Consider the following 25,318-nt stretch of genomic DNA (forward strand, 5'->3'; position numbering starts at 1 on the left):
AGACCATATTATAAAATAAAAATCAACTTTATTTTCGGATCAGATTTGTGGTCTCAAAACCACTGTTACGATTTTACAGAAAAATGGGCTGTTACAGCCCAGATCGTGTGGCTCCAACCAGGGCCATCTGGCTATCCCACATGCCCGTGTGCTCACTCATGTGCCCACCCATGTAACTCATTGACTTGGGTTACACAGCCGTGTCGTAGGTCATGTGTCAGCTTGTGTGAACCCTACACCTAACACGTTTGGGGCATATACCCGTGTGTTACACACGACAGTGTGATAGCCCGTATCCTAACCTATGTGTGCCAAAAATAACCCAAAACTTGCCCATTTCACATCCAATTGCTTAGATACCTAATTATACACTTACACACATGTTCATAAGAATTTGGAATGCATTTTAAACCACTCAAATCAAGTTAATCGACCATCCTATGTGTCTAACCAATGTGCCACCATTGACACAATATTTCAATCACATAATAAAAAATTATCAAGATAAAGTTTCAAGCCATCCATGCATACCACATCAAATAAAATAACTTACCAATTCATGCTTGATTAGCATCAACCACTCATGCCTTCACTAGAATTAAGCATACATGCCGCAAATAGCTACTTGACACAACAATATTACAAGTACATCAATCTACCACATATATGCTTAAGACTATCACAAAACATCCACCATTAGCCTATTACATGCCTATAAGCCAAGGTCACACTCAAAGTATACCAAAAGGTTCTTGGATAGTGTGATTCTTCGAGTTGATTCGATCTTCTGATTTTCAAAAAAAAACATAATCTACAAAGAAAAAGACAAGGACAGGAGTAAGCTTACATAAAGCTTAGTAAGTTCATAGATTAAATAATAAAGTTTATTGAATTAAAATAATAATTCTAATAACAAGGTTACTAATAGAGTTCCTGTCAATCATAACTCAAAACAAGTGAGTAATGTTCAAACAATAATACAAATCAATTTCACATTTAAATAACACTCAATGATCAATAAAACATTGCTCAGTGAATGTTATATGGATAGGAGTACACGTTTAACCATCCAGAACACACCAGACACTCATACGAGCCAATCTAATCAATAATACACCCCGGCACTAAGTGTCTAGCCCGTAGGCTAACATCTGCCCCTGTAACACACCAGAAAAACATTCTAATAAAACAAGATAATCTACAACGTATGCAGGACCTCAGTATATTCAATGAATAGAGGATATACAAAAATCACCATCACATCTCATACCAATCTCGTCCAATACGCAAAACAACCTATTGGCATGCCAATCTTACTCTATCCTATATTCATCGGCTCAGAATATTCCAATCAGTGATCGATACCATATCAATTCATTACTTTCATTCCCAAATACATGCATAAGTATTATCCATCATTGTACAATTAAGTTCATATAATATACATTTAAAATGTATTAAAATCGAACCAAACGAACTTACCAGACTAAACTACAACGATGACAAAGGTACAAAGACTATTCAACTTTTCTATGCCTCGATTTTCAACCCATTCTTGATCTAGAATAATAATTTCAATCAATTAACTAATTCCAATAGTGAAATTAACTCATTTTATGTAATTAAGCCTTCTTAGAAAATTTTACAAAATCACCCCCAACATTTTACTTTTATGCAATTTAGTCGCTAAGCTCAAAACTTGTAATTTAACCAATTTTAACTAAAACTAAGTTCAGTCGAATTGTATAGCACTCTACGACAACACATATTTTCTGTTATTTCACATCAATTCCTTGTAATTTTATCACTGTAACATTTTAGTCCTTAAACATTAAAATTACTAAAAACTACTTTACAAAATAATCCTATTTAACAACCAAGCTTAATAATCTACCATAAAACTTCAAGAACAACTCAAACTCATCAATGGAATATCTATAACATTTAACAGTTTTACAAATTATTCTCCAGGTAGCTAAATCAAGCTAATACGAGCTCAAAAACATAAAATTACTAAAAACAAGATAAAGGATCACTTACATACCATAACCCTAGCTTGACCAAAACTTTCTTCTCCCATAACAATGGCCATTTTTTTTCCATAAGAAAAGAATGGAAGATGATAACCTAATTTAGTATTCTTTTAATTTAACCTTTTATTTACTTAATTTACAATTTTAACCTTTACGTTATGACTTATAAAAATAAATAAAACATGTCCATATTTGTCCATCAAATGAGAATATGGTATAATTACCATCTAAAGGGGTTTAACTGCATAATTGGTCCTTCAATTATTTTACAATTTTAACTAAACAAGCTTAATTTCAATTTAACCCTAAACTACTTAGGACTAAACGAGCAAATAGCCTAAAAGCTAGTGGATTAATCATATCCACCACTTCTTGGACTTTTTTATCATGGTTTAATCAAGATTTTGGTCTCTTTACTAATTTAAATCTATAGCAATTAACTTTTACCATTTTACAATTTAATCCTTTTACCTTAATTAAGCAACCAATTGTCAAAATTATCGGACCAAACCTCAATTCCCCTATAATACGACTCTATAAACATTTAATAAAAATATTTACAAGTTTAAGTTACGGACATGGGTCCCAATACCTCATTTTCAAAAATCACTTGACTTTTGGACTGAACCCCATATTCTAACAATTAATTCAACTGATTAAAATTCAATAAATAAAAATTCAATATAAAAATTATTATTGACTCGTATAATTTAAATACTAATTTTACAACCTTACTCGTCGAAAACCACTGAAAAATGGGTTCTTACACACCTACTCGCAAATCTAATGTCGTATACATGCTTATCATTTCCTCTGGCAAACCCTTATTCAATGATCTTATTGACGAGTACCTATTCGTCACACTCTTGGGCAATTTCCTGTTTGCCAAACTCCTTGGCGAACCCAGCTCATCTGGTTTAATAATTCTCAGCTCTACTTCAGGATGTTACAATTGCGAACCCAAACAAAACTGTCTACAAGTAGAGATAAGGGAAAAGCTAAACTTCCCTAAGTTCTCAGCAAATTGGTAAGTGTTCAAGGATCGCCACTTGTATTGTGGATCATAATGTTAATTAGGAGCTTAGGGTTTTGACCTAATTTTTGAGAGTAAGTCTTTTCTATAACTTTGATGAATGTATTCAAATATGTATTTTTATGAACAGTGATATGTTAGCTCTATATGGTGAGCTCCATATGACTTCGTGCTTTGCAAACTCTATGTTAAGTAAATGATTTGACAAGGTAACCTTCTGAATCTGTAGGTGTAACACCCTTCACCCGTATTCAATGCCAAAATAGGGTTACGGAGCATTACCGGACATATCATACAATTACACATACATTTTACATGCATTTTCAAATTTCATATAGTCATCAATCAACAACATTCATATCGTCCCTAATACGAGCCTACGAGGCCCAAAATATGCATTCAGAGTGGTTCAGGACTAAACCGATAACTTTAGAAACTTCTCAAACACTTAAAAAAAAATTTCCAAAAATAGGGGACACATACTGTGTGGCCCGGCCGTGTGTCTCACATGGCCAAAGACACGCCAGTGTCACAGGCCGTGTGGACATTTGAAATCGGAGCACATGGCCGTGTCCTAGCCTGTGTCCGACCCTGTGTAACTCTCTAACTTGGGTCACACAGCCAACACACACGCCCGTGTGACTAGCCCGTATGCCCAAAAAAATGGCCACATATGCTCGTGTGCTAGGCCGTGTGCTAGGCCGTGCCAATCTATAGGCTATACTGACTTAAGCCACACGGCCAATCACATACTGTGTGCTAGGCCGTGTGGAGCATACTGACTTGGTTTTTAATTCAACACCAAGGGACACAAGGCCGTGTAACCTGACCGTGTATCATACACGACTGAGACACATGCCCATGTCTTTGCCCGTGTGGACAAAAATAGGCTATTTACCAAGCCATTTTGCCACCCAAATTTGTATGCACCTACACCAAACCAAATGACATCAAAACTTAGCATATATAGGCATTCAAACCAACTAAATAAAGCCTAAATCATGCCAACTCAATTCAATTATCCACAATCTACACAAGTCACAAAATGGGTCATTACATTATACCTAATTCACATATACAATTCAACTAAGTAAACATTTCCAAACATGCATCATTATGCTTAAATTTACAAGCATATATTTTCTCTAATATCAACCATTTGACAACCACAATACCTACTAACAATAAGCATCACAAAGCCAACCTCAATCACAAAACATAAGCCATATGCACACATAAATATATATACACAACCAAACCAACCAAATAAGCCAACTTTCATGGCTATATACAAGACCAAAATTTAAACATTTACAAGCCAATTCTAATTGCTAAATTCATCATCAACTTATAAACCAGAGTGACCAAAGTTCCTATACATGCAATATATTCCAAAAACATAGATTCAAAAGTACCAAAATGATAGTTTGATAGTGTGATGAGGTCTCCAACAATCCCCGAATCTGAGCTAGCTTTGAAATCACTATAAAACACGAAAAAATAAACAGAGTAAGCTTTATAGCTTAGTAAGCTCATATGATTAATAAGTATAATTTGCCTATTTATTCACCATTTAAAGAACATGAGTAACATAAGTATTTCATTCAAATCAAAAATTTACACATTGCCATAATTCTATGTATCACGTATAAATTCATCAAATTTCACTTACATTTCGAATAAACTTATCAATTATCACTTGCTTGCCAAACTTTTCACGAGTACCTGAAATGATCCGTATCATTGCTTACATTCTCGTACTATCATCTTTTCCCGTTGAACCATTCAGAATAATATCAGATACTCGGGAATCTCACACCAAAGTGCCACATACATAGCCAATACTATCTCAATCTCATATCACATATTTGCTCACTCTCGACCTATCAACGGGCCTACTCACACAAGCTGTTAGTCAAGATGTAGCTACACAGTTTTGCTTGCACAAGCTGTCAAGTAACCGTAACCCATGATGGTATACTCAGCCACCGGTAGGATGTACAGGACCAGTACCCAGATCACATAATCATAATAATCCCTAATGACATGTCACTAGTGTCCTATTTATTCCTTAGGTTCAACCAGGATTCTCACTGTGTCAATGCTTTGTCGATAGATTCCATAGTGTCGTAATATCACAATTATAATATCTAAGCATATAAACACATATAACATTAAGCTTATTAATCATACAAACTTACCTCAGTTCACAAAAACGATGAAATAGGTCGATTAGTCGAGTACTTTGTCTTTTCCCAATCTAAATCCGAATTTCACTTTTCTTGATCTATATGTAATCAAATTTAGCTTATTTAATTATAGCTCTATTCAATTTAATCCAAAAACACTCATTAGAGCACATTTTCACTTTTGCCCCAAGTATTTCACAACTTTTACAATTTAGTCCTTATTTCATAAAATCACAAATTAATGCAATTTGATACCAACCCATGCTAGCCGAATTTTTCTAGTACACATATCAGCCCATAATTTTTATTTATTTTAAAATTTACCCACAAACTTTCCATATTTCTCAATTTAATCTCTAATTTACATTTTCACCAAAAATAACTTAACAAAACCTGTGTAACTATCATCAAACATTCATAATCTATCATCAATCACTAAAATACATGCTCATTCATCAATGGAAACATCCTAAACCTTTAACAATTTTGCAGAATAGTCGCTGGGCTAGCTAGACTAAGCTGCAACGATATCAAAAACATAGAAAACATTAAAAATCGAGCAATAAAACACTTACATGCATGGATAGCTATGGCAGAATGCTTCAAACCCTTTCCATGGAGTTTTTAAGGTTAATTTTCGATGGTTAAACACTTAGGAAGATGACCATTTGTTTCTTTATTATTTTACTAACATATATTTACCAATTTACTATATTAACCTTGAATATTAACCTTTAAAATTCATCTAACCATGCACATAAATGTCCATTCAATTAAACAATGGTCTATTTACCACTTAAGGACCTTCAATTTAATAAACCATAGCTATTAGATACCTTTACTAATAGAACTAAAGTTTTGCACTTTACGCAATTTAGTCCTTTTTATCGAATTAAACACTCAAACGATAAAATTTCTGAACGAAACTTCCACACAAACACACTATCATGCTGTAAAGATTAAAATAATAAAATAATTATTTCAACTTCAAATTTTTGGTCCTGGAACCACTATTCTAATTTAACCAAAAACAAGTTGTTACAGTTGGATATAATGGCATGCCATAGGATGGTGAGTACTCACCTTTATGTTTTATGTTTTGGGCATTGAGCCCTGGGACAGGATAGAAAGATAAGGAAATATCAAGCTAAGCTCCATTCAATAGGACATGTTGGAGTATTTAGCATTGTTCTGCACTTATGATAAGGACTCGTTGAGTCATTCTAAGGCGTTATAATAAGATTCACTTATCCAAATGGAACAAACAATTGAATAAGATTGTGTTTCTGAAAACATAAGTTTTTACTAAGTTAGCTGACATTAAGTTTTTGTGAACCAGGCTTCGCACAAGTATGGCAAACCTTGTACATAGTTCAGTACCTATGCCTATATTTCTATTTAACTTATGTTTTGTACATGCTTTATGATTATTCTTTCCTATTTGATGTAAGCCTAACCACGTGGGCCTTTGATTGGGCTAAGACTCAATTTTGCTTCTTTATTGGGCTACAAATTAAAGGGCTAAATTGGGTTTTTACACCCATAACGCAAGTTGGGTCCAAACATGAAGATTGGTCCAAACGTGAGGAGCCCAAATACAAGCTGAAATGCAACCTCTTCGAAGCGGTTATTCCGGCCATATTTTTCAACCACTTAGTAGTGGAACTTCAGTTTCTGACTTAATTTCTATTATGAATGTTTTATTTTTTTGTGTCTTATATTTTTATGTTTTAATAATGCTTATGCGTGTTTTGAGCTTAAGTGTTTATGTCTTTTGTTCATTTTTCATGTGTCTATTGTTCTTATTTTGTATGTTAAGATATGTGATAATCTATGTTTATGTCATGTCCTGTGTTTTTTCTTGTGTTGAAATGATCTTATGTTGCTATTTATATGTGATTTAGGTACATTAGCTAGCTATATTTATACCACACATGTACCTTGTGGATTTTCACCACCTTCTTTAAATTCACGTACGACCAAGGGAGGATGAATGGATTAAATGCAACACATTGAACTAAAAAGATACATTGGCAAAAAGGGAAGAAACTCCATAAACATGCGTCATCAATGGGGGACTTTTTTTTTAATATTGGCCGATTCAATGAATACCAAGATGCATGTATGATTAAGGGGAATGTATGCGACTTATGTAGCATACGTTGAACCTTGTAAATGCATGAATGAAAACTAGTAGATGCATGGACGGCAAGGGGGAAGAGAATGTGACCATTCACATATACATATACATTGAACAATTAGATGCATGCACGTTAAGGAGGGAAGCATAAGACTTTTTGTTCATTTAATGTATGAAGAAATACATGAACTCCTTTGGTTCATTAATGGGTTTGATGCATGTAATTATTATTGGCCAAAATTTTTCCATTCATCTAACTTAGTAGTTTTCCTATAAATAGTTTTGATTGTAGACATTCCAAGGCTAATGAACATTTTATATATTTGAGTTAAATCTTTTTTGTTCTTTAACAACTTAAAAAATGAACTTATCAAGAATTGTTTTCTTGTGGCGTTTACTACCTTCAATCTTATCATTTCCCCTCTCACCTATTTTCAAAGTGTGGCGATCACCCCTATACCATTGGTTCCTATCTCTGTATAGATAGTGGGTCACAATTCTTCTTCATTTCCCAAACTTTTTAAGTTTTAAACAACTGTATAAAAATTAAGTCTCGTTGTTATATAACGTAGGTTAATTTCTAAGTTTGTTTCAAGTTTGAAAGTTATATCCCTTTTATCACTTTATTTGTTATCCTTCTTTTTTCTATTCTTTAATCATAATTCAAGAGTTTGATCCTATAAGAAACTGTAACACTCTAAACCCGACCTAGACGTTATGGCCGAATCTTGAAGATCACATTGGCCATGGTAATGGCATGAAAAATCATTTAACTATTTCTGCCGAATAATGTTGTTACTAAAAAATCATCATTTTAATTTGCTTGAGAAAAACCGAGCAGTACCTGCAAGTTTTCTTTTTGAGAGAATTTTTCAAAATCGATTATCTTTAGAAAACTCTAGTTTTCGAAGGTTTCCAGAAAACATCATGTTTCAAAACAGTCATAGCGAAAAATATTTTAGCTACATCTCACTCGTTGATTTGAAATTGTAATTTTGACATATCTTGTAACATATCAGTTAAATGAGAAAATAGTGTTAAGTTTCAAAAACAAAGTCTTGGGTATGAAATAACGATTGTTGAGTTGAGTTTGTCGTTAGGTTGAAAAATCCAATTTTTCTTACTAAATTCATAAATAGTCTTAGGTGAACAACATTACAATTAAGTGACGTTTTCTTTTAAAAATAAATAATTTTATTAAATATTTTTCAAAGAAATAAAATTAGTCAATCTTAGAAATTTTACGTTTCAAACTCAAAACCTTTATTTTCAAGTAAACAAATAATTTTGTACATCGTTTAACATAATTTTTAAGATTCAACCATAACGTCTAGGTCAGGTTTTAGGAGTTCCGTTTAATGCTATCAGAGCCCGATCCAAAACTCAAATTGTGTATTTTAATAGGTTTGCATGAATATTTTAAAGGAATTTTTGGAAAACCTTTCTTTCTATTGAATTTAAGATTTTTAAACCCCAAAAAATTAAAAATTTGGGACTCCCGAAGCTGATTAAGATAAGTCTCCTTACTTTAGATTATGATATTTTAGATAGTATTTTTTTCAATAGTAAAGACTCTGATAAAAAAAAATTCAAGTGATAATGTAGAATTTCCATTTGTAATTGTTAGATAATTCATAAATTTTAAGTACTATGAATAATCAAAGGGTTAGAACTCGTGGTGCACATCACTGTGCGGCTAAAAAGAGTCATTCACTGCTCGATTGCCTACACCGAACCTCAGTGTCAACGAGGATGATCCTGTTATGGAAATTGTGAGTAATGTGCCTGAGGAATTTGTTAATGAGGAGGAAAATCATGAATCTATTGATGGTACAATTTCCCAAACACTATTGAGGATTTTATAGCAGGTTGTTAGAGGCCAATTAGGAACTAAAAGTCGTAAGTCTATTACTGAGAGGCTTCAGTTGAATAAAGCTGAAGTATTTAGAGGAGTTTCTGGAACAACCCTTACGGTACCTAAGTACTAGATGGCATCTATTGAGAGGATCTTAGATCATTTGTACTGTACCCTAGAACATAAACTTAAGTGTACAGTGTCTCTTTTGAGAGATGAGGCATATTGTTGGTGGCAATCTATCATGGAAGGTACCCAACAAAAGAAGATAACTTGGGATTATGTCCAAACTGCCTTTTATAAGAAATATGTGAGCTCGAGGTATGTTGAAGCTCGGACACTTGATTTTATTAAATTAAAACAAAGAGACCGAACCATATCCGAGTATGAGGCTAAGTTCTTGAGATTGAACCGGTATGCACAAGGGATGGAAGCTTCAGAGTAGGAAAAGCGTGTTAGATTTGAGAATGGGCTGAGGTATGATCTCAAGGCCCAATTTGTCATGTTGCAGGAGAGAGTCTTCGAAACTTTAGTAGAGAAGGTGAAGATCCTTGAAGAGGTGAAAGAGGCTGAGCAAGATACAAGAGATAAGACCAAGACTCTAGTGAAGAGAGATTCTAGTCCAAGAAATTCTAATCCATGCCTAGTGAAGAGGGTCCGTGAAGATAGACCACGTCAGTACCCTGCTATTGCAAGTAATAGAAATCAGAGTCGCAATTATGCTCACTGTGGGAAGTCTCATGGTGGGGAGTGTTGTAACAGCCCAATTTTAGCTTAAATCAGAACAATGGCTTTAGAACCACAAATACGAGGTCATAAAATTATTTTAATATTATTTTATGTGTTTACAGCGTGTGAATAAGTATGTGTGAAAGTTTCGTGTGTTAATTTTATCGTTTAATAGCTCAATTTGAGAAAAATGACTTAATCGCGTAAAATGCAAAAGTTGCAATCTAATTGATAAAGGTGTCTAATTGCTATGGCTTATTAAATGAAAGGTCCTTATGTTGTAATTAGACCATTGATAGTGGATATTGACATGAATAGCCATCCATCATGTGATTTTAAATGATATTAAATAAGGACATTTTGGTAATTAGTTAAATAAAGCATAATTTAATAAAAACAAAGTTAAAATTTTGTTCATCTTTTTCATTCCAAACAAAAAACAAAAGAAAATAAGAGTTTTGGGACCTTTAAGGTTTCGGCCATAGTTCATCTTGATTGAGGTATGTTTTTTGCTTAGTTTTTGATGATTTTTACGTTTTTTTTTATCGTTGCTTTGAGTACTAGCTAGCCCGTACCCTAATTTCTAATTTTTTTGGTGATTTTGTAAATTTCCATTGATGAATGTTTGATTTCTTAAATGTTTGATGATGGAAAATGAGTAATTGTTTTTAGATTATCATGTTTTGTAAAGTTATTTTTAGTGAAATTACTTAAAAAGGACTAATTTGTGAAAAGTGTAAAATGTGTGGTCAAAAGTGTGAAATAAATGAAAATATGGGATGATATGAAGCTATATGAAATTCGGCTAGCATGAAATTAGAAAGAAATTGTGTAATTTGTGATTTTGTGAAATAAGGACTAAATTGTAAGAAATGTGAAATTATAGGGGTTAATGTGTAAAATGCCCCAAATTGTGTGCTTTGGATGAATTTGAATGAATTTAGGAATAAAAGAGTTAATTTTGAATTTATATAGATCCTGAAAGAATGAAATCAGATTTAGATTGAGGGAAATCGAAAGTTATCAAGTAATCGATCAAATTCATCTATTTCTACTACAAGGTAAGTACATATGCAAATAAATGTATTTACATTGAATTATATATGTTTATTTATGATTGAATTGTTATGAATGTTGAACAAGTAATTAAGAATCAACAGATTTGAGATACCTGAAAGTCCCGTACGAACCTTAGGAATAGAATAGGATACAAATGTCATGACATTAGGTTATTGAGATGTGATTATAAGTAAGACCATGTCTGGGATATTGACATTGTATTGAGATTATGTGTAAGACCATGTCTGGGACATTGGCGTCGTTAATCGATTTCGTGTAAACCCTCTCTGAGATAGTGGCATCGATATGTGATAACATGTAAGACCATATCTGGGATATGGCATTGTACGAGCTTATATGATTTTGGAGTATCCTTAATAATTCCGAATGGTTCAGTGGGCAAAGACAAATCGAGAAAGAATGTGTTAATAAGTTAAACGACTCTGGTATATACGAGATTTATATGAGATTTGGAAACTAAAGTAGTTGTTGAGTTTACATGAGAAAATGAATATGTATTTATTGAGAAAGGTTTGTATATCTATATGTGTATATTGTACTTGGCTTAATAATGGAAATTTTCTGATTAATATGATGATTTTATTTGTATATGACTTATTAAGCTTTTAAAGCTTACTTTATGTGTTCTTTCCTTGTTGTTATAGATCATTGAAGCTAGCTCGGACTCGGGGATCATCAGGAATACGTCATCGCACTATCGATCATCTCGTTGGTATTTTTGGAAGCTTTGTATATATGGTATATGGCATGTATAGGCTCTTATCATCTTGATATGTTTTGAGTTGTGATTTTAGCCATGAGATTTGGCTTGTGAATGTTGGTATATGACCATGTAAGTTGGTTTGAATTATGTGCTTGTCAAGTGATATATAGATGATGTTTATAATGCCTAATGTGTTGGCTTGTTTGGTATAGTTTATAGATGAAAAAATATGGCTTAAAAGTTGACATAATGTGGTTTGATTTTGAGATGATATTATAATGTGTTATGTGTTATGTGATATGGAATAGATGATAAGATAATGAGTTAATGTATTTGGAACTTATGTATGTTGTGATGAATTTTGCATAATGGTTTGGTTTGTTTGAATACGGAATTGAGTAGTTGAAATGATTTTGGATAAATAGCATGGTATGTGTGTGAATTGGCATGTTTTGGCTGCCTATATATGTTTAGAAATGATGCAATTTGATGTGGTTTAGGTTTGGCTGCCTATACAGTTTTGACATGGCCTAGACACACGGGCATGTCTACTGGCCATGTGTAGAACACGGGCTGGCATATGGGTGTGAGGTTGGCCATGTGACCTAAGTCAATAACCTCCCTTAAATTTCACACGGTCTAGCACACGGGCGTGTCCTCGGCCGTGTGGTATAAGTCAGTATGTATGCCCTATTTTCACACGGCCTGTGACACAGGCATGTCTGGTAGCCGTGTGAGGCACACGGCTTATGCACACGGGCATGTGACCTTTGATTTCATGAAATTTTTCTAAGCGTTCGAAAATTTTTATATGTGATCGGTTTAGTCCCGAACCACTTTTAAGCATGATTTAAGGTCTCGTAAAACCTTTTAAAGGACAATGTGAATGTTTGTGAATGGTTTATAATATTGAATGCATAAATGTATGAGAATGTGATGTATTATTCGGTAATGCCTCATAACCCTATTCCGGCGATGGATATGGGTTAGGGGTGTTACAAGTGTTGACAAAGCAAGAGAGTATGCTCAAGGTGTGGGGCCATGGAGCAACAGATTAAGGATTGTCCACTAATAAGGGGTCAGAGGTAAGCACCGCAACCCCAATCGAATCAGAATCTAAGGGGGCATAGTAAAAACAGAAATGGTAATACTAAGCAGAGGACAACTAGTCAAGGTGCGAATTGCATTAATGCTAAATAGCTCACCTTGGTTTATACAGCGAGGCACCAGGAGAACGGTAATGCAGCTAATGTTAACACAAGTACTTTTACAACAAATTTTGTACAATACTTTGCTTTGATAGATGTAGGATCAACTCACTCTCATATTGCCTGCTCTATGACTGATAAATTCGGAGTTCTAGTGGAAAACAATGCTAGCGACATAACTGTACTCAGTCCCCCAGGACAATTTGTGTATGTGAATTTTAGGAGATATCTTTTAGAAATTTAGGGAGAGTTGTTTCCAGCTGACTTGATGGAGCTTCCATTCGGTGAATTCAATCTTATTTTTTGTATGGATTGGTTGAAGGAGCATCGAGTTAGCCTAGATTGTGTAAAATCAAAAGATAACATTGTGGATCCGCTAACTAAATGCTTAAATTGAGATCAGGTTAATAAAACATCGAAAGGAATGGGACTAAAGTCCATGGAAATTAAAGGTGCTATGTGAAGGAAAACCCAACCTAGTTGACTAGAATCCCAAGATCTAGGTTCAAAGGGACAACCTAATTGCATAGGCCTTGTGAGGTCACTATGAGGGTTCTTATTCCAAGTCTGTTCCTATGATATAAATAGTGATTTAAAGTGAGATAGGTTAAGCAAAGCTCTTAATGACCATTGTGTGTTTCGGAGAGCCGAGTAACATAAGTCACCTAAGTGAGAGCGAAGTGGGGCCCCTTCGAGGAGATCATCTCTCAAACTCTTGCAGAACCAAGATGTGACAGCTCTAATTTGACCCTAGTTGGGAAGTGGTTTCGGGACCACAAAACTGAGTCACAAAATTATTTAAATGCTCTTTTCTATGTTTATTATATGTGAAGTATCATGTGTGAAAGTATCATGTCTAAATTTTGTCATTTAAATGTGAAATTATGAAAAATGACTTATGTGATAAACTTGAAGAATGTGTTAGGAAGAAATGAGGTGACCGAATAATGCATGGCTTATTAAAAGGGAGGACTTGCATGTCAAATTGTCCAATTTAAAGTTAGTGGCCGGCCATGTTGATGATGATTTGTAATATATGCATTTTATATATATAAGAAATATAATTACTAAATGTTTTATAATATGAAATAAAAAAAGGGGTGAAAAGAACAAAGTTTGTTCATCTTTGTTCTTCCTTAGCCAAAAAACCAAGTAAAAGAGAAAAGGAAAAGTTTCTAAAAAGTTCGGCCATGCGTGTAACTAGATTGAGGTATGATTGATATTATTCTTCGAAATTCATGATTATTTTAAGTTGTTAGTTTGAATTCTACCTAGCCCATGGTTCAAATTTTGCTATTTGATGGAGATGATATTCGGCCATGGATGTTGAATTTCTTGGTTGGTGTTTTGATGTTTTTGTGATGAGGCATGAAGATGGTTGATTTTGAGTGTTTAATAAAAAGGATTGGATGTGAGTGTGTGTGAAATAGCAAATGATGAGTTTTGGTAACTTCATGAAGTGTTCGGCCATTGTGTTAAAATGTTATACTTGTGTTTAAATTTGGAATTTAATAGTTATACGGTTAGTATGGGTATAGATGACCGAATATGAACATGAATTATGATGTGAATGAATTGTTGTTAAATAATGGCCGAATGTGCTTAAATCCATGCAAGATTGGGTTTGTTAGTAAATTGAGATAAATAGAATGAAATTACCATTTGTAAATTGTAAATGTGAGATCATCTTTGATTGAATTGAAAATGTCCTTGTGCTATAATCGTTTAAGCGGTTAGAAAGATTGCCGAATATGAATTAAAGAGAGAAATGAGGTAAAGGAGGAGTTTGAGCTGGTAAATGATATATGTGATTTAATTGAGAATTTTATAATCGACTAAAGTGATCATTGTGTAATTATTTATATATTTTTTTATTTATAATGGCCGAATGTAGCATGAATAAGGATGTGAATAAATTGTAGTTATAGAGGTTAATGAAAAATATGAGTTGGATGAGCTAATGCCGAATGGACTTGTGGAATTAAGTATTAAAAGATTTTTAATTAATTAGTTAAGTGATATTCGGCTATATGAACAGCATGTGCACTTGATGTTATAGCATTCGGTCAAAGAAGAGTGGTTGTATGAAAGTAAGGTTAATGAATGTAGTAGTGCCATGTGAAGTGTGTAAATTACATGAATTTGATAAGTGTTGTTTGTGTTTTGAGACTTATCAATGTTTTTTTTTATGTGCCGAATGTGATTTTGGATGAATGAGATGTGATAATTATGGTATTTTATAAATTGCCGAATGTGGTTTTAAATAATAGAGATGTGATAAGTTGAATTTGTTAATCAAGCTCAAGAGCATAAAGAGCCAATTTTGGATAAAGGGAAAGCAAAACTAGTCGATTAGTCAATCCGTAGTTATTCGATAAAATTCAAGGTAAGTTCTTAAGTGTTTGTGTTTGATCATGTTATATGCTTAAGAGTTGAATAATCATAATTAAGAAGATGTTTGATTGTATATATATATATACACATATGTTCTTTGTGTTGAATGAATATTAAATTAAAGTTATGAGCCATATGTGACTAGCATATCTAGTCGATTTTGATACTATTAAATGATGTACTAAGATATGTGTTCCAATGTGGAAATTAAACCCTATGTGGTTGAGAGGATGAAAATCTTTGTTCATAGATATGTGTTTCAGTTATACGTAATTGAAGTATAAATTATGAAAGTATGAAAGAACAGGTGAATTGTTTATCAAAATGTGATATTCGGGCTTCGGGCCTAGCAGGCTATAATGCCGGTGAGATAATATCGGGCTTTGGGCCTAGCAGGCTATAATGCCGGTGAGATAATATCGGTCTTCGAGCCTAGCAGGCTATAATGTCGGTGAAATGATATCGGGCTTCAAGCCTAGCAGGCGAAATGCTGGTGAATGAGTTCAGACTTAAATTCTAGCTGGCTTCGTGCCGGTGATGAATTCGGGTTTAAAACCTAGCAGGCTAAATGCCGGTGATTTGATAAAAGTCTAAGACTATGAGACCTTGTGTTAAATCGGCAATTGAATTCATTCAATACATTAAGTTGGCCAGGTATGTGATAGATACTTATACATGTTAGATCGATTGGAATTGAATCACAAATGTGAAATGAGAAGCATAGGTGAAGATGTCATATGTGTATGTGTGTATTCGGTCATGGTGAAAGGTTATATGAATTATGTGAAATACCATTTAGATATGAATGACGAAAGTAACTGTGGTTATGAAATGGTACAATGGTTGAATTCGGTTGAATTAAAGTTGACACTGAAGTATTTAAATGCTTATGTCATATATGTGAGTAAGGGTAAAACCATCGTAAATTATCGATAAGGGTGGGCTATGTGCGGAACCATCTTATAATTGCTAATTTGAATAGTTGTGTACGAATCATTGAGCATGATGTATTGTATTGTGATTATGCTTAAGTGAAATTATAGATATGTGATGAAATTGATTGGTGATATACATGTTTAAATAATATGAATGCAAAGAATGTGTGAAAGAGTAAATTTGTAATAAATCTGCTTAGGACAGCAGCAGTAACGTGATTTTGGAAAATCAACATAAATTGTGAGAGTTGAGTTAGAAGCTGAATAAATTATGTAATTAAAGCTTAATGAGTATAGTTTCTTATAAAAGAAACCATGTAAGAAAAAGAATTGCTGATAATGAGATATTTGAAGTGGCGTGGGACAGAGTCAAATGACTTTAGGGTCCTCTATTCTGTTTTTAGAAAATCATTATAATTTGTACAAAAATGTTTATAAGATAAAATTTATATTCTTAGACTCCTTAATGAGTCTAGTTTCAAATGAAATCAACGAGAACATATTTTGAATTCTGTACAATGAGAAATTTGACTCATAGTGAACAGTGGTCAGATTAGTCAAACAGTAAAATAGAGGAAACTTTAAGAAAAATCTGGTATTGATTGGCCAAACAAAAAATTCTGAAAATTCTATGGATAGAAGATATATTAGTCTATTTTCAGGGAAAATTAACGGCAATTGATTTGGAGTTTCGTAGCTCCAGTTATAAATAATTTAGTGACTATTGCTCAAGAAGACAACTTGTAGTGAATTTGTGATTATGTTGTAAACATTGATAAAACTTGTTAATGAGTTGCTTATTATTTTCTAATGAACTTACTAAGCGTAAAGCTTACTCCCCTTTTCTTTCCCATATTCCCTAGGGTTGCCAGGTTAGCTCGGGTTGGAGGCCGTCAGAGATATTATCACATTGTCGAGTCTACGCTATCGGCATAAGTAAATCTTAGTGTTCTGAGTCTATGGCATGTATAGGGTTGTAAAGTTGAGTATGTAATATTATGATTAAGCCAAAGACTTTGGCTTATTATTAAGGTAGTTTGATTATTCATATGCTTGTATGTTATTATCTCCTGTGATGTGGTTTATAGCATGTATATTTAGAATTTGAATTGTGATTCATTGTTGAGTAAGTAAATGATACAAGACTAAGATATTGGTAAATATTTAATAATGCCTCATGAATGTTTTGGGGCCTTGTAAGCCCGATTAAAGGATAATATACGCGTGTATGAAAAGTATAAAATTGATCAAAAAAATTTACGGCCTGGTTTTATATAAATGGTTGAGTTTAAATCTGGTAGCACCTCGAACCCTGTTCCGACGAGGGATACGGGCGAAGGGTGTTACACAAGAAATGTTCATGGCCATATGAACATACCCATGAGAACGAAGACCTTGCCAAGGAGGTAGTTGTGTGAGGTATATCATTGTTTACACAAACGGCAGAATAGTTCAAGGACATTGAGTCTATTGGTTAGCTAGTAAAGTAAATATACTTTCACAAGGGAAGGTACAAGAGTTGATGTCTACCTATCATATGCAACTATCAATCATAGAATCTATCACCCCATTCAGTCAATGCTTATCGTTAAAATTATCAATTTCATTCATGTGGGGCATTGTTGGAAAAATATGATTTTTTTTTTTTGAAATCTTTGAGGCATATTTTTGATTGGTAAATGAGGAGTTTTGAATCATAAAATTATAATTTTATGTTCTACCCCTGAGACCTTTACAATGGGATATCATATGTTCAAAATGGTTGAGTGATGAATGAGAAATTGATGCTTAAAGTAAGCTACTTGGGAATTATGTTAAGAAAAAATGAAAAAGCATTAGTCCCACATTGATTAGGAATCAAGTGTGGAACTTGTATATATATGTAAACCAACTAAATGGTTATTGGTAAACTAATGCTCTCCCTTGTGCTCAAGGGGTGCAAATCCAAATCCATCGGGGTTGGGGATGCCCTCGCATGACATGGGTAACGCGAAATGTTTAGACCGATCGGGCCCTTTTAGGCCTGCGAATATGTTAGCCCAATATGTTTTTTTTTCTTAGCAAATATTATACAAAATCTGTTTTAAAAGGCCAAATATCTCGTTTTAATTTGATTCCAATCAAATTTGATTTTATTTTATTCAAATTGATTTAAAGGCTCCTTTAATGTAGATTTGTATCTTTATTCATGGAAATTTCCAAAATTCCTCTACATTGAATGCCTATAAAAGCCTAAAGAATATTATAGAATTTTTTAGAGACACACAACGAATTTATTTCACTCTAGAAAATTCTTTTCCTTTTCTCTCCAAAATTTTCAAATGTTCGGTGATAGAAAAAGGCAAGGTTTGTTCATTGATCATTGCAGAAGCACTACTCCCACGATCATTTTGTTGTTGTATCCTGGGAGACAGACGACCAACGTTTCTCCAAGTACCCTAGGAACTGTCGAATCCATCTTATGGAAACTGTGAAAACAGGCCTCAACATTTAGTAAAACTCGATTCCCTTATTCGATTTCTGATTTTTCAAGATCTTGTTTATTTAATTATTTTTCAGATATGATGTTTTAAATAAATATAAATATTTATTTAATTTGTTTTGTTTAGATCTCGGTGTTTTTACATAAATATAAATATTTGTTTATATTATTTGTTCAAGATCTTGTATTTAATATAAATAGGTATATTTATATTTATTCACTAAAGTATTTTATCTAACATATAACTTTTCAGTAATTATCAAATATTCATTTTCTTTCAATAATTCATATCTTCAAGATTAAAAGATTTAGTTTAGTATTGTTATATTTATTGAGTGTGTATTAATGTTTTGTACAGGAATCCGTTGGATTTTGGTCTTGTGTAAATTAGCTGTGGTTGTGGGTAAATAAATGTGTGCCTTTCTTCTTTCTCCAAACATACTGAATATAATTATTGGCATTTCAAGTGTGGCATAATATAAAAAAATGGCTGGCTTCATCATAATCTGTTTTCCAGGAGACTAACAGGCCACACTTTGACCTCCAAATTTAGAAAATATTTCCAGAGTTGGAAATTGTAATTGTAATACCCTAATATTTGTACACTGCAGTGAACATGGACAATCATGTCATGATGCAGAACTATAAAATTGTGCCAACTCTCCTTCTTCTCCCCCTTTTTCTTCCAAAACTATATCCTCGAAAATGGTGACATCAAACTTCCTTTCGTTTATCAAAGGTTCACCCCTCACATTACTGGGTCCTGTTCGCATCTCAAGGCAATCAAACATGGAATCCATATATATGAATCTTCCCCAATCCTTGTTGTAGATTCTTTGGGGATACAAGCCTTTTTGTTTGTATTTAAATACAAAAAAGGGAAAAAGAAAAGCGCCATCTATAACTGCATGCTAATGATTGCCAAATCACTGTTTGTTTTGTTGGAAGGCTTTCAATCTTGCGGGGTCTTGAAGTAAGAGCCTGTTTCAGTAACTTTTCATTAATTCTCTCATACATTCCAATCCTAAAAAATGCTTCCATCTTTTAGCTGCAACAGTTTATAATCATCAGAAAGGTCTAGTCAGAATAATATTACCTTCTCCTTTTTAACAGTTTTTTTTTTTTAAATCATGCCACTACAACTGTAGCTGCGCTCATGTTAACAATTAATTCCTATAATCGACATCAAAATTATATGAAAGAATTAACACTTGGTTACCGAGTTACCATATTTGAAGATAAGGCGAAAGGTAAAAACACAAAAGGCAAGCATGACCAAGCAAACAAGGTATGGACATAGATTTTTTTTGAATCGGGAATGGCCAAATGGGACCGTGAAGAGGGGACAAAGGAGAAATCAGGCATTCACGGTTTCCATTGGATGAAATGAGATAAGATCACTGTGCTTCTTCCACGTGGCAGGTTGCCAAAGATAAGGCTTTACCATTCAAGAAAAGTTTCCACCCTCTTTGTGGTCATAATGGTTGTAATGTCATCTGATTTAGGATCCAACGGTCACCCTTTCTCCCAAACCAATCTCTAAATGTTGTGAGCTTAGGCCAAATTTTATGACTATATATAGGGGATTGCACCAAGGCAGTGACACTATTAAGGGATCAGTGAGACTCTTTTGTATAACTGTAGCATATAGTACTAGTAAGCAGTAATAGCAATGGCCTCCTCCATGATCTCATCGGCAACCATTGCCACCGTGAACTGCTCCTCCCCGGCACAGGCCAACATGGTGGCCCCCTTCACCGGCCTCAAGTCTGCCTCTGCTTTCCCAGTCACTAGGAAGGCCAACAACGACATCACTTCTCTTGCAAGCAATGGTGGGAGAGTGCAATGCATGCAGGTACTTGGTGATGCATAAATACAACTTAAATTACCCCAATTGTTTGAATACAACAAATTACATAAATTGAATCAAATATATATCTTGGCTTTTGAGTATAGGTGTGGCCTCCTCTTGGGAAGAAGAAGTTCGAGACACTCTCATACCTCCCCGATCTTACACCCGTACAGTTGGCTAAGGAAGTAGATTACCTTCTTCGCTCTAAATGGATTCCTTGCTTGGAATTCGAATTAGAGGTGTTTTCGAGCTCTAAATTATTCCATTCCAACACTTTATTTTTTTAGTGGGATATTTGATTTGATTAAATGTGTTTTATATGTATGTGCAGGAGGGATTCGTGCACCGTAAGTACTCGAGCTTACCCACGTACTACGATGGACGCTACTGGACCATGTGGAAACTGCCCATGTTTGGGTGCACTGACTCGGCTCAGGTGTTGGAGGAGCTTGAGAATTGCAAGAAGGAATACCCCAATGCATTCATTAGAATCATTGGGTTCGACAACGTTCGTCAAGTGCAGTGCATTAGTTTCATTGCCTACAAGCCTAAAGGCTACTAAGTTGTTTACTTCCCTCCTAGGAATTCCATTTGTTTCAAAGTTGTACTTAAATTAAGCCCCTCAAAACCCCCCCTTTTTCTTTTTCTTTTTTAATTGAGGTATTTGGCTTGGGGTCTTTCTCTTTGTTTTGTTTTGTTTTGGATTTCCAATGGAACGGCTGAGAACTAATGAATAAAAAGGTAGTTTCTTGCCATATTTCTTGAATCCAGTTCTTCCTTAATTTCCAGTGCTAAGATATTCATGTTAAGATAGGATAAAAATTAAAAAAGAAAAAGGCGATTGGGTGGTCTGCCTTTAAAATAAGAGGATAAAGATTTTGTGGACAAGCAACGCTGTGCTGTTGGAGGCTCATTATCTTAGTACATAGGAACACACCTAACAAACCATTTTTTATTAAATTGTTTTATTATAACATCCCAAGTTTCTATCATTAAAATAACAACTTAAAAGGCTAAATTCAAATGTATATATTCAGCATTCAATCTATTTCCTCGTTAAATATTAAAATCACTATTGGTATAGTGACAAATGATTTGCATTACATAAGTTTTAGTTGATATCTTTGAACTTAATTTAAAAATAATGATAAATTTAATATATAATATATTTTTATTTTATCATTTTCACTCTAAATTTTTTTAAAAGTCAAATATTAGTTTGCTTTGAATAGAAAATTTGAAGGAACTATTAAATTTTAATGACACTATGTAACAATCTGTATGACAGTTTATATATATTATTGTTTATGTGGATAATTTTTTAAAAAATTATGATTTTTTAAAATATTTTTTTAATTTTATAAATTACATCACGCAGCTATTGCATCAATGTCATTTAAATTTAAAAATCTAGTCACTTTTCCATCTAAAAGAGCAATTTAACTAATTTTCAAGATTGGATGGTAAAATATAAAAAAAACAACTAAAATAATAAAAAGAATAAATATTAAGAATTGAATTCATTATTATTTTAAAAATAATAATTATGATTATCTTTATTAGTTTTTAACCCAACATGGAAAAGGAAAACCATAATGATGCATATTAATTATAATATTGAATAATACTAGTAGCTCTATGTTCTTAAACTCAATTTCATTTCAAAATTTGTAACTCAAAAGGGTTAGGAATTTTTGTTTTATAATTGGTGCTTAATTAGTGGACTATAATTTTCGTTCTCTTTTCTATAAAAAAGAAAAAGAAAACCTAATATTAAGGATAGCTACATTTGTGGTGGAACCAAAAGATGGAGAAATTCAGATAAGAATTGTTTCCCTCTCCCTCTCACTCGAAGTGCGCCAATAATTGGAATACAACTCTAAAAATGCAATTCTAAAAAGAAATTTGCCTATCAGATATTAGTTTAAATATTGGTTAAATTGCAATTCGAATAAGTAATTAGGAATATAAAAATGACACTAACGTAATTCAAAAAAATTTACCATCTATAAGGTTTTGCTCAAAAATTGACATTAAAAATTTATTAGCACGGTTTAAAAATTTCTCCATTTATAAGATCTTACTTAAATAATAAGATAATAATTTAAATTCAACTTACTCTCACATTAAAATTTCACAAAAGATTTAGTTATAAATTAATCGGTAAAACAAATTACTTACAAAGAATTTATACTCAAATAGATTTCTAACATAAACAGAATAAATACTCTCTCAACTCCTCTAAAAATTCGAAAATAAAGAGTAAATGTGATCGAAATAAATATAAAAATCTTATTCTAATTAAATAATTTATTATAAAATATAATAAAAGAGATTTTCTTAAATCAATCTCTTTTAAATGAGGTAGGCATATTACATAAAGATTATTTGAAATTTTCACTTAATTCAATGTTTTTCAGTATTGTAATTTACTCAAAAATATGTAAATATATACATGTGAAGTAAATTATAATATTTTGTCGACTTTGGCCTTTTCTTAAGTCGCAACTAACATTATAACTGATGTTAACAAAATTCATAATTATTTCTCTACCATGTTTAGCCTAAAATGTTAATATTAGAGAAGCAATACATAAAAGATAAAGAAAAGAACAATAAAAGTCTTCTTTTTTTTTCTTTTTTTTCATTTTAAGATGTGTTTTTAAAAAAAATTAAAGTATTTATTCTGTTAAATGGTAATTATCTAAAATTTTAAAATACACATTAAAATATTCTCAATCATCAAAATTTTTATTTACGTCTTAAGGTCAGTTTAATATTGCTTCTCAAAAGTATTTTTAAAGATAAAAATATTTTTTAAATAAAAATATTTCTAAACAAGATACTTTTAAGTTTTTAAAAGTATTTTTGAGATAAAATATCCTTTAAAAATACTTTTCTTACCAAAAGTAGGAACAGAAAATTTTAACTTTAACTCAAAACTACTTTTTAATTCAACTACACTTTTAAAAATATTATTAAACTAACCCTACTCTCATATGTAAGGAAAAATATATATCAAATTAGAAAAGAAAATATTTCGCAGGTTACTGAAATATCTTATATATTTGAGAAGAAACAACCAGAATAAATCCATCCAATGGAATACTGAGAAAAATAAAATAATAGTAGTAAGAAAATGAGTGGTCTCATATTTACCCTAAGGGATACATGAGAAGTTTTAAGGCTCCTATAAATTTATTTTCTGGACCATAAATGTAGACGTACCAATAATTGCATTTGTTTTCTTTTTATACTTTTATAACTCATAATATTGTATATTTATATAAATCCCAATTTTTCACTCATATAAAATATAGTGTTAAATTCGAATGAAAAAGATGTTAAATTTGTGTTGGGTGAAAATATAAGAATTTTATGTTATTTGCAAAATACTCAATGGTATTTATATTAGAACAGTAAATAATATTTAATATAAATTAGAATTGTAAATTAAAATCTGTCATGTCAAATCATCAAGAATAAATTAAGAACAAAATTAGATGCGGAAGTATTCTTGAATTTATCGATTTCTTGAAATTTACGGATCTTGCGGTTTTGATCTTCCAAATTAGCATACAAGTAATCTAGAGAATATGGCTCTCTCTTTTAGCATAGACAAAAACACCAAAGTAACTCACACATATACATGTATTCAAAATCAGATAAAAAAAACTTATACATGCATATACCATGTAAATCCAAAATTGTATTAATGATTAAATAGAGATTTGCATGAATACTTGAAAAATACATTCAAGCTAATAAATCTAAAAAAACAAAATTATAATAGTTGATATATCCCATAGTTCATATTGTAGACCATATCAACATAATTTAACTAAATATTTGGAACCATAAGATGCCAGAACCTAATGTTGTAGAACCAAACTTAAAACCAAATTATTTAAACATGTATATAGTTTACATGAATTTGCATCAAAGCACACATAAATTTGAATATATAACCATAACAAGAAAAAATTTAACAACTTCAATGATATCCATCAAAACTTAATGTCACAAATTAAACTATAAAAGATATCTTATTGAATAATGGTTATAAACACCTATCCACGCAAATTATGATCATGTATTAATCCTCAAAATCATTGCTATGCATATAATATATGCATATACACGATTTAATAATAAAAAAATAATATTGACTTGCCTTACATATTTAATGTAAACTCAAATTTATATTCATGACTAAAGACATTATCATAAAACTTCTTTATATGCACAAACACTTAAAAAAATCCATAACTACCAAATATAAAAAAAAAAAATCTCAATTTGTATAAAGGCCTTCATATGCGCAACTACTTATGAAAATTTATAGCCACCGTATAAAAAAAACCCAAATATTTTAATTTTAGTCAGTTCCATAATTATAACAGAAACCAAAAATAATCATTCGTATATATGAATTGAATTCAATCGTGAATATAATTCATTATGAATAAAGACAAAATATGATAATTCCATATACATTCAACCACAAACAGAAAATTTAAAATAAATAGTGCGAAAAAAATATCTTAACAACATTCATTCATTCGATTATCAAGTGAATTAACATTCAAAACCAATTATACAATCCAATTGAAATTCTTCAATTACAAAAAGTTATAAGTCTGTAACTTTAATCTAATAATGACTTTAACCAAAATTTATAAAAT

General features: G+C 32.2%; 1 protein-coding gene across 1 annotated transcript; it reads left to right on the forward strand.

Annotated features, from left to right (window-relative positions):
- Nucleotides 1-20,362: 20,362 nt before the first annotated feature.
- Nucleotides 20,363-21,399, forward strand: LOC108453366 (ribulose bisphosphate carboxylase small subunit, chloroplastic). Its single transcript, XM_017751430.2, has 3 exons — nt 20,363-20,636; nt 20,738-20,872; nt 20,965-21,399. The coding sequence occupies exons 1-3, from the start codon at nt 20,454-20,456 to the stop codon at nt 21,193-21,195; spliced, it is 549 nt and encodes a 182-aa protein (XP_017606919.1). The 5' UTR covers nt 20,363-20,453; the 3' UTR covers nt 21,196-21,399.
- The last annotated feature ends 3,919 nt before the right edge of the window (nt 21,400-25,318 follow it).

This window comes from Gossypium arboreum, chromosome 7 (genome assembly GCF_025698485.1).
Source record: "Gossypium arboreum isolate Shixiya-1 chromosome 7, ASM2569848v2, whole genome shotgun sequence".
Taxonomy (NCBI): domain Eukaryota; kingdom Viridiplantae; phylum Streptophyta; class Magnoliopsida; order Malvales; family Malvaceae; genus Gossypium; species Gossypium arboreum.